Source organism: Lipotes vexillifer, unplaced genomic scaffold (assembly GCF_000442215.2).
Source record: "Lipotes vexillifer unplaced genomic scaffold, Lipotes_vexillifer_v1.1 scaffold657, whole genome shotgun sequence".
Lineage (NCBI taxonomy): Eukaryota > Metazoa > Chordata > Mammalia > Artiodactyla > Lipotidae > Lipotes > Lipotes vexillifer.
Genome location: NW_006774518.1, coordinates 721,227 through 733,934, shown reverse-complemented (window position 1 = coordinate 733,934; position 12,708 = coordinate 721,227). Strand labels below are relative to the sequence as shown.

At 48.2% G+C, this 12,708-nt stretch overlaps 1 protein-coding gene across 1 annotated transcript; it reads right to left on the bottom strand.

The window, feature by feature from the left end:
• Positions 1–4,474: 4,474 nt before the first annotated feature.
• Positions 4,475–12,461, bottom strand: TRIM10 (tripartite motif containing 10). The gene is made up of 7 exons (XM_007449258.1): positions 11,967–12,461; positions 9,933–10,028; positions 8,656–8,886; positions 7,892–7,914; positions 7,438–7,553; positions 6,244–6,276; positions 4,475–5,016 (listed from the first exon to the last, which is right to left on the bottom strand). Exons 1-7 carry the CDS (start codon positions 12,393–12,395, stop codon positions 4,475–4,477), a joined length of 1,470 nt encoding a protein of 489 aa, XP_007449320.1. The 5' UTR covers positions 12,396–12,461.
• Between the last annotated feature and the right edge of the window lie 247 nt (positions 12,462–12,708).

Here is a 12,708-nt window from a genome sequence, read left to right as displayed (position 1 = left end):
TGTCCTAGTTGCTAAGGGCAGTGGGGATTCAGAGGAGAGACATGAGTGAGGCTGGCAAAGTCGGCGTTGGCTTCGTGGGGGTGGAGTTGGACAGGCATGAGAGAAAGGTGGAGAGCATCCAGGTCAGGACAGCTCCACGGATGAAAGCACGGAGGTAGGAAAAAGCCTCAGCACACTTGTAGGTGTACGAAAAGACTGACCCAGTTAGTCTGGAATATTCGGGAATGGGGAAGACCAGAAGTCAAGCAGAGGGTTAGATGAGTGACACCGAAACATAGGCGGTCATCAAAGGGTTTTGAGTCAGGAGTGAAAGGAACAAGTGGTGTTTAAGGAAAACCAGTCTGGACTCTTGTTGCCAGATGGATTGGGGGCAGGAAGTCGGGGGGTTAAGGGAGGGGAAGGAGAGAGTGCCTAGTGTGGATGTTCAGAAAAAGAAGGATATAGCTACTAGGCAGGAAGCTGTATGTCTCAGAGAAACGTGAGACCCCAAATCTAAGAATAAGACATTAGCCAAGGAAAGAGCACCCCTGCATGTGACAGCTAACAATTCCTGTGTCCTCGCTGTGGTTAACGTCAAACAGAGAATTTGTCCAGAAGCATCCTACCAGCACTGGGAGGAGACTGACAAGCTCTGAGGGTCCGTCTCCACTGGAGTGTCAGTTACCCTGCAGGTGCCTGCCAGGCCCTCTGTCCTCTTCTGATGTGACTGCGGATGATCAGGCCAGGTGGGCATCTGACCAGCAGATGGTTGGCCAATGGAGCCTATAAGGTGGCCTGCTGAGAAAGGTCTTATCAAAGAGAGACAATGATAATTAGGTTCTCTAAGAAATTCAAAATGGATCTATGATGAAGGCAACATTGGTTGGCAGGAAGAGCAGCAACCTAGGGAATCAGAGCCACACACGTGACTGTGTCCTGGAGCAAGTGTCATTGACCACGTTGCTCAGTGGCCACAGGCTAGTCCAGTCTCTAAGCTGCCTTGGGCCTCAAGTCCCCTTCCCACCGTTCTTGGATGTACAGAGGCAGTATGACTTAATGGTCATGAGCACAGACTTGGGAGCCAAACCATCTGTCTAATGTCTAGTGTCTAATGTGTATTATCGCTGTGCTATTTACTAGCTGCTCATGTGGGACCAGTTACCCAACCTCCATACATCTCACTTCTCTGATGTATAAAACAGGGCTGTTAAAAAACAAAACGGGGCTATTAATAATAGTACCTACCTCATAGGGTTGTTGTGAGGATTAAATGAGTTAATATATAAAATAATATTTACTCCAGTGACTGGCCAGAGTGAACTCTCTATGTGTTGATTATTATTATTAGCATTTTAAAATCTCCAATTCTTCCTTTGGGAACTACTTGTATCTCCCACCACTCCCACCACCCCACCAGAGCTTCCCACAAGGCTTGAGTCCTAACAGTGGAAAAATCCCATTTTCCTTATTTGCATGTCCAATCTTATAATAATCTTTCTTAATATTTGAACTAACTTGAGTGAGTCTCCATTCCCTGTAGTAGAAAAAGCTGCTACAGTGTAAGCTGTGAAAAAGTCAGCTAAACCTGTGGACGTCCCAACAGGTGTGCACGGTTCCTTTGAAGTCTTGGAGAGGGCGACTGGGAGCTTGGGGTTCTGGACTCCAGCACTTCCCTGGGGGAGGGAACCCCGAGTTCAGGCTCTGTGACAAGCAGAGCATGGAGGCTCACGGAGCTGCCTTATCTTGATGTCATCATGTTTTAGGATCTATCCACTTCCTCTGCGCTGACTCCACAATCCAAACAAGTGAATTTCAAGTAAAATTACCCTGGGAGGGGAGCAAGTGCTGATAGACCAACATGAATATTTTCACTCACTAGCGGTTTTACTTCTCAGTGTAAGAAATATAACTTTTTTTCCTGAATCCAAGCCCCTCATGGGAAGTGTGGCCAGCAGTAAACTATTCACACCAAGGCACACATTTCTGAACAAGGCAGCACAGTAGTTAAGAACTCTTAAGTCCGACATGGATCAAAATCCTGGCTGCCTGATCTGGCTGAGGAAGTAACCCAAATTCACCTGGCCTCAGCTTTTTAACTTTAAAATGTGGATAATAATAGGAGCTACCTGGTGGGGTTACCAAGATTAAGTGACATAATACATGTAAAGACCTCCAACAGGCCAGGATCCTCATACATATATACCCTTGAGGCTAATAGTCATTTTAAAAGACCCAGCTAAAACCTACAAAAACTCAACAGAAAAATACAATCCATTCTTTGTTGGAATCCCAAGTCTGGGGGCTTTGGGTATGTTTTAGCATTATTTAGGGACTTGTGTGTGTCTTTTTTTAAATATATGTTTTATATGAAATACTGAACACTCCCAGGGAAAGCAATTGAACCTCCCTCCGATCCTTGGCTCCTGGTCTCCACGTCTTTTCTACCTGCTAAACTGAGGATGAACAACAGAACTTTTGTGGTGACCTCAAACCCTGGGCCTCAATACATTGTGCTCACCCCCTTAGAGGTTGCACCTGGATGGTTTGCTCCTCCCAGGGACCTCAGTGGGGAGATGATAGAACATTTTAGTTTACACCCAAGCAGATTCAACAGACATAGTATTAAAAAGATTGACAGTAAAGGGTATGTTTAAGCAGAATAAATGACACCTCCAATAAGAAGTAGAAAATAAAATATGTTAAGACAATGCTTTTATTATGCATAGGATTTTTTAAATTAATTAATTTATTTATTTATTTTATTTTCGTATTCTTGGCTGTGTTGGGTCTTCATTGCTGTGTGCAGGCTTTCTCTAGTTGCAGTGAGCGGGGGCTACTCTTTGTTGCGGTGTGCGGGCTTCTCATTATCGTGGCTTCTCTTGTTGCGGAGCACAGGCTCTAGGTGCACAGGCTTCAGTAGTTGTGGCACGTGGGCTCAGTAGTTGTGGCTTACAGGCTCTAGAGCTCAGGCTCAGTAGTTGTGGCACATGGGCTTAGTTGCTCTGCAGCATGTGGGATCTTCCTGGGCCAGGGCTCGAACCCCTGTCCCCTGCATTGGCAGGTGGACTCTTAACCACTGTGCTGCCAGGGAAGCCCCTATGCATAGGATTTTAAATTCCTTGGGACGAGGGAAGTCATTTGACAAATTCTAGGCAGCCACGTGCTAGTGCTTGTTCCTGTCGCAGAATCACACCGGGCAGGGAGATTTCTGGAGTCACGGATAATCAACTTCTTCACACCACCCATGGCCACAGCTTCTGCCAATGCGACCTGCTTCCCTGAGGCTCACCACCCAAACCCACACATCTACAAATCCCTAATTCTCTCCCTTCTTCTGCCCCATCCCTCAGACGGCACTTCCTGTCCAGCCCTAGAGCAGTTCCAATGTTTTGGGCTAAAAGTCACAGGTCATGCAGTTCACCTCCTGCCTCCACCTGGGATTCTCTACCTAGCACAGAACTTACGATGGTGCTATTTCTGCTCCCACAGCTGAGCTATTTGAGACTCAGTCCTTTCCACCATCTCATTCCTTTCGTCTCACTTCTCAACCTCAGATGGTGATCAGGAAGACGCTTTTCCCCAGGGGTTGAGTGTGGTCCTTGGGTTGTGGCTTATGGCAATACTTTCCCTGTGCCCTTCCCACCAAGGCCCTGCATTTTCATCTCAGCCAGAAGGAGGCATTGAGTGGTGTCAAGAGTGGGGGTGGCAGCACATCTGTTTGTGAGGACAGTGGAGGTGACCCAGTGTCCCCGGGGTCACAGATCATCCAGCTAGTTCTCTGCTGTCCCTTCTTCCTAAGCGGCTTATTCCCCTCCTTTCATCATTCACTATACTCATCTTTTAGACTCATCCTTTCCAGAAAGCCCTCTCCAACTCACCTCCTGTTACCTCCAAGATGGGTTATGCCCCTCCTCTTGGCTTCCCCAGTATCCAGGTCAGACCCCTAACACAGCGTCCATCACACTGTGCTGTCATTTCCTCCTTATGTCTCTGTCTCTTCTCTTGAGCTCCTTTAGATACAGGACAAATTTTTTTTTTTCTTTTTCTTTTCATATCACCAGTGGCTACCATACTGCTTGGCTCATAATTAGCACACAATAAATATTTCTTAAGGATATGAGTAAATGAACTCTAATATTTTGGGGGGAGAAAACAAGATGAAGAGAGGTGAGATGCCTAGTTTAAGATCATATAATTCGTTGATTACAAGGCTGGATCTAGAACCCAAGTCTTCTGGCCCCAAATCCGGTATTCCTTCCTCAACACAGCCACTTCTGGGCCTGGTGGGGATGGTGGTGAGGAGGCCTGGCAGTGGTCTGAGTCCCATCCACTGGCATTGAGGAAAGGGCTTGATCAGCAGACTGAAGGTCATCCCACCTGTCCCTTGCCAAAGTCCCGACTCTATTACATCATCTACAGCAGTAACTACTGTTCTGAATCTTACAGGTGACCCAGCCAGGGTCAAGTCCTTGGGTCCTCTCTTTGGACCCTGTGCTTAGGGGAGGTTAGCTGCACCCTCTAGGGAGCTCAGGGAGAACTTGGACCCTCGTCCCCAGAGCCCAAAGAAGGGAAAGATCTTCTGGGTGAAGGAGGCAGTGAAGGTGTAGATGGGTTCCTGAGTGACGGCATTGGCAAAGGTCACCCAGCCCACCTCGTAGTCAACAGACACACGCACCTGCTGGGGCTGCTCATCCAGGGCCAGGCGGGTGGGGAAGGAGCCCAGGGCAGAGACGAAGCCCCAAGCCAGTCTCACCGCCCACACCCCCTCCTCTGGCCGCAGCCGAAGCTCCCCCTTCCGCCGGATGTCCTTACTGACCACACCCAGGGTACAGCTGCCCCCGGGAGCCAAGTCCACACTCACCACCCACGTGTGTCTCCCCCCAGTGAAGCCACCATGGGCCAGGACACAGGTGGCCCGGTCGAAACGCTGGGGGCTGTCTGGTGACTTCTGCCATTTATAGGAGAAGCGAGCCTGCTGGTGGTCCTCAGACAAGAGGAGCTTCGGGTGGGAAGTCCAGGGGTCTAGAGAGAGGTGAGCTGTGGGGAAAACCAAAAGGGCCACAGATGTCAGCAGACATGCTATCACCTTCAGGAAAGGCCTAAACACTCCCCTTGACACCCGCGTTAGCATTACTACCAACAAGGTATATAGCGCCTACAAAGACCAGCAGCATGGGTATCACCAGGGAACCTGTTAGTAACAGACTCTCAGGTTCCACCCCAAACCACCTGAGATGGAATCTGCATTTTAGCAAGATCCGCAACTGATTCCTGTGCTTGTTAATGCCTGCTTCAGAGGATGCGTTAGTTGGTTAGTTCGTTAGTTCGGACATCCGGGCTCTGGTCTGGCTCTGTGTCGTCCCCTGGAAAGCACTTCTTCTCCCTGCCAACTGGCTGACTCCCAAAGCTGGGCATATGCCTGCTCTGATCTTCTCCTGCTGCTGACACATCACGTCCTCCCCCTCCTGTATCTCGGAGGGTGGAAACATTCTTCTCTCAGTCCAAACTTCATGATCACTCCCTGGGCACTTATGACTCATTTATACAGTCTTCACTCCCCACAGACTCTCTGGCTCACCCACGGGTTATTCATTCTGCCTCAGTAATTCTAAAATCAGGCAGAGTCTGAGGATCACTTTTTAACAAAAAAACTTCTGCGGACCCCTGCATGGTGTTACTTTGAGTATCCATAAATTGGGACAAATTCATAAATTCAGATATGTCCATGAGTTAGGAGTCCCTGCCAAGAGCTCTGTGACTTCCCAGGGTCTTCGGCTGATAGACTGGGAACAGTGCCCTTGAGTGGGGTCCATTCTTCATTCCTTTCCCACCTACAGGCTGCACTCCTATCATCTATGAAATATAATAACACCTGAGAGACAGTAGGGGGTCCTGACAATTCTAAGAATGTGATTCTAAACCCAGATCAAATTCCACTCATCCAGGAAGCCCTTCCCGATAGACCTTGTCCCATTCTGATTTAATCTTTCTATCCCATCATCACGTGCAGATCAGAACATGAGCTTCCTGCCAGGGATGTGGTGTGTGTGTGTGCCTGTCCCTTCTTCATGGTTCTCCCACAAGCATTACAAAGGCAGTGATACATATCAGTGTCACGTGTGACATTATGTGTATATGTATATTTATATATGTGATATATATGTATTTGACTATTACAGTGCCCAGTGTAGAACCCTGCAAAATTATCTGCCCATTTCAAGATTAGAATCCTCACTCCCTACCATCCTGACAGAGGCTGCTTACCTGGCTCATAATCCAACTCAAAGCAGAGTTTTTCTGTAAAGAGGAAATAAAACAGGATGCGATTTCATTAGTCTTAGCAAACCATAGAACATTTAATGATGAGGAAACTGAGGCCCCAAAAGGGAAGAGACAAAGAGAGGAATGGAAGCTGGAATCCTCTAGACCAGTGGTTCTGAACTTGAACTTGCATCAGAGTCCCCAGAACACTTGCTAAAACACACGTGTTTTTGATTCAGGTGGCCCGGGGTGGGGCTGAGATTCGCATTTCTGGCAAGTTACCAGGGGATGCTGACGCTGCCCCACTTTGAGCCGCACTGCCTAGCTCTGAGCGGGCAGTGACCAGTGTCTTGCACGGAGCCTAGGACACAGTAAATGCTCAAGAAACATCGACTTAATGAACAGATAAGTGGGTTAATTTATTTCTCATTCTGCTTGGAAATAATTTTGGGGATAGTCAAAGGTCAGCCTTTGATTAGAGTAAAATTTCCTTCACCGCCAGGCCATTTACTTGTAGGAAGTGGACTTGGGGGAAAGCTCTTCTAAGGTGACATTTTTGTGGGTGGGTCATTTAGAACTAGGTGGCATCATTCGTGATGTCACGTAGGAGAGGGAAGTGTTGGCGAGGAGCCACATTCCTGACTCTCATTTCAAACCCTCCACACCCTCTCCTACCACCACTCCCTGTCCCGGAAAACGGGGTCACAGTCCCCACAGAGGCAATTCAACACTGAGGACCAAACTAACAGGGGCGGGGAAGCCAAGGAGAGGAGGAGGGAGGGAAGTCAGCTCCCACAGGGCACAGAGAAATACCCTTGCTGGTTATTAATTAACAATGTTCATCATCAAAAACTTATCATGTATTACAAATGTTCCTATGGATTTTCAAAATTACTGACAATGACAGTTTTTGTTAATCATTATCTTGTATATCACTTCATGGCAAATGGTTCGATCTATTTGTTTCATTATTTTTCAAACCAGTTACATTTTTTTCCGGAAATCCTCACCTTTATTATCTCACTTCATTGTCACACCCTGATAAGCAGATTTTATAAAGATCTGCAAATAAGGAAACCAAGGCACTGGGAGAGTGCCAGCCTTGTCAAAGGTCACACAAACGTCGGGCAGCGGGGCATGGAGGCCATTCCTAAATCCAGGCTTCACAGCCACCTATGCTTCGTGGGGTCCTCTTACCCAGAAACATCTTCATCTCCTTTCGCAGAGGGAGGGCCTGCTGGGGGAAGTCCCGAATCCTCTGGCCCAGCTCAGGGGATACAGCCTCTGGTTTCCGGCACCTTCTGGTTTCACATCTAGGGGCACAGAAATGGCGGGGTCTGGGAATTATCCTTCTTGGTGATGCCTCCAGACTCAGCTGGTCACCTTCTAATTGTCTTGGAGGTGCCAGTTCCCACGGACAGACATGATTCCTCCGGGATGGACCCACTCCCTCCCCACACTGTCCCCTCTTGGGCAGTGTCAGGCAGGGGTGTGTATCTACAGCTGGCTGTACATGGGAATGCATTTGAGTATGTGAAAGTTTACATGTTAGTTGTTATCCTTAATGTGAGAATGTATATTTGTGTGGTAATAACCAGCATGTGGTGCGTGTATGTTTATGTATGTGGGAAAAGAGAAGAGAAAATCTTACCTTATTAGAGTGCTTCTGATATCCTAGGAGAAAGAGAGAGAAAGCAGGGATTCAGTTTCCATTTCTCCCTCCCAAAAGAAAAGACGAAATACCATATTCTCAACCCTAGATAGAAAAAGGACACCAGATCCATGGAGTCACAGCGTTTTCGGGTTTACGAGGCTTCAGGGATCTTAGAGCCCAACCCCTTCATTTTATAAGATCCAGACAGTGAAGTGACCTGCCCCTTAGAGGCAAAGGCAAGTCCCATCCCAATGTCTCCAGCTTCTCAGTCCCCAGCGTGTCCGCCTAAATCATGCTGCCTTTCTGAGGCCTAACTGGGACCCCAGTATCTCTCCTCCAGTGTGAGGAAGAGAAACAGAACAAGAAGAACTTCCTGGCTGGCGGGTGGTGACACAGAGAATAGTTTGCCTCGGAAATAGCACCTAACATTTGTTTGCATAGTGCCTGATGCTTTTCAGAGTGCTAATTTCACTTGCATTTTACTGTTGGATCCTCACAAATAAACTATTTTTGAGATAAATAAACAAAGCATCTCCCCTATTTGATGGATGGTAGGATGAAGAGACCAAGACCAGAGAGCAAAGCAACCAGGGAGCTCTTGGGGCAGCAAGGACTCTTAGAATTCAGAACTTCTGGTCCTGTGACCCATCTTCCACTTGGGATACAAGGATGTGTGAGTGAAGAAGAGATGGCTTAGACAGGTAAGGATGCAGCAAATCATAGGGGAGCACAGGTGGACGGGGGCGGGGCTCAGATCTCACCATCAGGAGCTCCCTTGCTGGCCTGTCCTCCTTCTCCTCCAGTTCTTCGATGAGGGTGCTAAACCGGCTGACTTCCCCAGTGACCCGGACATCAAACTCATCCCGATGCTTCAAGATGTCCCCATCCAGCCTCTCCAACTGGGCTAAGAGGATGCTCTGCTGTTCCTCCAGGAACTGGCTCAGATGTGCAAACTCAGAAATCACTTTTTGTTTCTTGGTGGCCACCTGAGTCTGAGGGGGCAGGAGGAGAGGGCAGGAAGTTATCCCTCCTCTTCCTCCACTTCCTTTTCCTTAATTCACTCCCATCTCCCTCCAGATCCACATTCTCCAAGGTTTGGTGGTAAAGTCAGAGCCCCCCACTCCCCGGGTTCCCAGATAGACTTGGAACCATGGCATAGTTTCCTTTACACCTGCCATGCCATTTCCAGGAGGAGGTGAGGACACCCCACCTCCTGCCATTCACAAAGTGCACACAATGTGCGGGGCACTAAGGTACATTACTGTCCTTACAGCAATTCAGTGAGATAGTGATGATTTTTTTTTTTTTTTTTTTGCGGTACGCGGGCCTCTCACTGTTGCGGCCTCTCCCGTTGCGGAGCACAGGCTCCAGACGCGCAGGCTCAGCGGCCATGGCTCACGGGCCCAGCCGCTCCGCCGCATGTGGGATCTTCCCAGACCGGGGCATGAACCCGTGTCCCCTGCATCGGCAGGCGGACTCTCAACCACTGCGCCACCAGGGACGGCCGATAGTGATAATTTTTAATCTCCACTTCACAGAAAAATAAACTGAGCATAGAGAGCTGTTTGAGGTCATAGAGCTAATTCATTTCAGGATTCAAACTCAGAATGGGGCTTCTGTGGTGGCGCAGTGGTTAAGAATCCGCCTGCCAATGCAGGGGGCAAGGGTTCAAGCCCTGTTCTGGGAAGATCCGTGTGCCACAACTACTGAGCCTGCGCTCTAGAGCCCATGAGCCACAACTAATGAAGCCTGCGTGCCACGGCTGCTGAAGCCCATGAGCCTAGACCCCATGCTCCGCAACAAGAGAAACCACCGCAATGAGAAGCCCACGCACCACAACGAAGAATAGCCCCTGCTCACCACAACTAGAGAAAGCCTGCACGCACAGCAGCGAAGACCCAATGCAGCCAAAAATAAATAAATAATAAAGCAAAAATGCAGAATGACTTCAGAGCCCTATATGCTATGTTGCCTTGGTTTCAGAAAGGCACTGGACCCTGAGGAAGGGAAGAGGACCGGGGAAGGGATGGTGACTTACCAGGAGGACTTGTATCCTTCGATTTTCTCTTGACTGAATTCCTTGAATCTCCTCTCTCTCCTTTCTTAGACACTCAAGACACTTCTGTATTTGTTCCTGGGAAGAAGGAGCATAAAATATTTAAGATGGGGGGAGGAATAAATTAGTAGTTTGGGATTAGAAGATACAAACTACTATATATAAAATAGATAAACAACAAGGACCTACTACTGTACAGAACAGGGAACTAAATTCAATATCTTTTTTTTTTCTTTTTTTTCTGTGGTACGCGGGCCTCTCACTGCCGCGGCCTCTCCTGTTGTGGAGCACAGGCTCCGGACGCGCAGGCTCAGCGGCCATGGCTCACAGGCCCAGCCGCTTCGCGGCATGTGGGATCTTCCCAGACCGGGGCACAAACCCGTGTCCCCTGCATCGGCAGGCGGACTCTCAACCACTGCGCCACCAGGGAAGCCCTAATTTCAATATCTTGTAATAAACTATAATGGAAAAGAATCTGAAAAATCTGAGCTCCGCGGTATGTGTGATCTTCCCAGACCGGGGCACAAACCCGTGTCCCCTGCATCGGCAGGCGGACTCTCAACCACTGCGCCACCAGGGAAGCCCTAATTTCAATATCTTGTAATAAACTATAATGGAAAAGAATCTGAAAAATCTGAATCACTTTGCTGTACTCTAGAAACTAACACACATTGTAAATCAACTATACTTCAATTAATTTTTAAAAAATATTTAAGACGGAAACAATGATTTGTTAAGAGATGTCATCTCTGCCTGCAGGAATGGAATGACCCAAGGGAAGGAGTCGTCCTCTTAGCTGACAAAGCCTGGGCCTTTATGGTCCTTGACAGCTTACTCTCTTTGGGTCTTCTTCCTCTTGTTTTGTCCTCCAAGAATTTTGATTAGGGCTTTCCGCTTTTAGCTCTGTGCCATCATAAGCTATGACTCTGTGTTCTCACCTGAGCCTTCCTGTCTTCAGCCTAAACACCCTAACTTCTTTTGCCTTTAATGAATGGTATTGAGGATCTGTCCTGAGCTTGATATGCCCTTCTTCGAAATTATCCCCACTTTCTCACATATCCCAAACAGAACACATCCAAACAAGCTCTCTTATAAATGGAATCAACTTTCTGGGTATGATTCTGGAGGGAACAAGAAACTTGGATAATGCAAAAAATAACCAATGAATTGTTTTAAAAATTGCTTGCTCTAGGGAACTTCCCTGATGGTCCAGTGGTTAAAACTTCAAGCTTCCACTGCAGGGGGCACGGGTTCGATCCCTGGTTGGGGAACTAAGATCTTGCATGCCGCAAGATGTGGCCGACCGCCCCCCCCCACAAAAACAAACAACAAAAATTGCTTGCTGTAGAATAAAGAACAGGCATACACACATCAATGTCCATATAAGCACATTGCAAAATATATTTAGAACTCTTAACAATACATGCTAATTAACTAATTGACACATATACATAGACTCCCACTTGTAATAAAACACAATGCATAAACAGCTAAAGCCAGCACACACTCATTTAATGACAGATAAAATTATACACCATATATATTTACCCAACCTGCATATATGTAAACACTAATTTACCTACAAACACGAGTACTCAGTTACACATACACACTCAAGTAGTCAGATCCCCCCAAACACACTGCACATGCTGGTAAACATGCAAACATTAATACACATACACACTGTGCAATCATTTCCTCGAGTGCAAACCCAGACATCCTCAGACACACCTGACTGATCCATGGTTCAGACACATACGTTCATGGACTCATTCATTCAACACGTATTTATTGAGCTATTATTATGTATTGGCCATAAGTAAACAACATAGGGCATACTTAAAACACAGACACATGATCTTCCATGCCTGGGTCTATTGCCTGGGTAATCACAGAAGCAGGGAGATGGAATTAAGTTTCAGAGTGGCCCAAATAATCCACAACTCTGCTCTGATTCTTTCAGTCCAGTCCAATCCCAGACCCACCCTGGGAACCTCTCAGTTTCCCCTTTCCTACCCTGTAGGGCCCAGCCGCGTCCTCCAGGAAGCGCACAGTGTGGGCACGGTGCTCCCAGGCCTCCCGGCACACCACGCACAGCTGCATCTCATCATCCTCGCAGAAGAAGTAGACTTTCTCCCCATGCTCGGGGCAGATGTCCTCCTCTTCTATGTCCAGCCGGGACACCAGCTTGAGACGCTCAATGTTCTCCACCACGCTGGCCAGCTGCCAATTGGGCCGGAAGCTCCCTGGGCGGAAAGGCTCCTTGCAGAGTGGGCAGGTTGGGGGCTCCTCGGGGTCCGGGCTGGGGATCTCAAGGTAGCGGGTGAGGCAGATGCGGCAGAAGTTGTGGCCACAGTCAATGGTGACCGGCTCCCTGAGGGTCCCTTGGCAGATGGGGCAGTTGACCTCATCTGCCAGGCTGGTCACAGAGGCAGCCGAGGCCATATTGCTGCTGCGCTTGTGGCCTCTTCAAGGTCACCCTCTCTGCTCAGCTTGGGGAGAAGGGATGGGAGAACAATGAGGACACACACCTCACACTCACACACCTACATGTGCACATGGCCAGACACAGGGGCATCTTACATACCCAGTGACACCCTCATGGTCACACACACATATGTGTGCGCACAGGGCAAGGTACCCACTTGCATCTCTGGCAGTCAGGGTTCTGCTGTCCCCCTCCCAAAAGAACAGACACACACCGTCCAACAGCAGAGACAGAGAAATAGTGGAGGAGGGCAGAAGAAGCAGTCACAGC

Bases quoted from the DNA above. Each gene is read 5' to 3' on its own strand.
- TRIM10 (XM_007449258.1), bottom strand. From the start codon at position 12,395: ATGGCCTCGGCTGCCTCTGTGACCAGCCTGGCAGATGAGGTCAACTGC. The intron at 10,029-11,966 runs GTAGGAAAGGGG...CCTTCTTCCCAG, and splicing joins ACGCGGCTGGGCCCTACAGG to GAACAAATACAGAAGTGTCT. The intron at 7,554-7,891 runs GTAAGATTTTCT...CTGTGCCCCTAG, and splicing joins ATCAGAAGCACTCTAATAAG to ATGTGAAACCAGAAGGTGCC.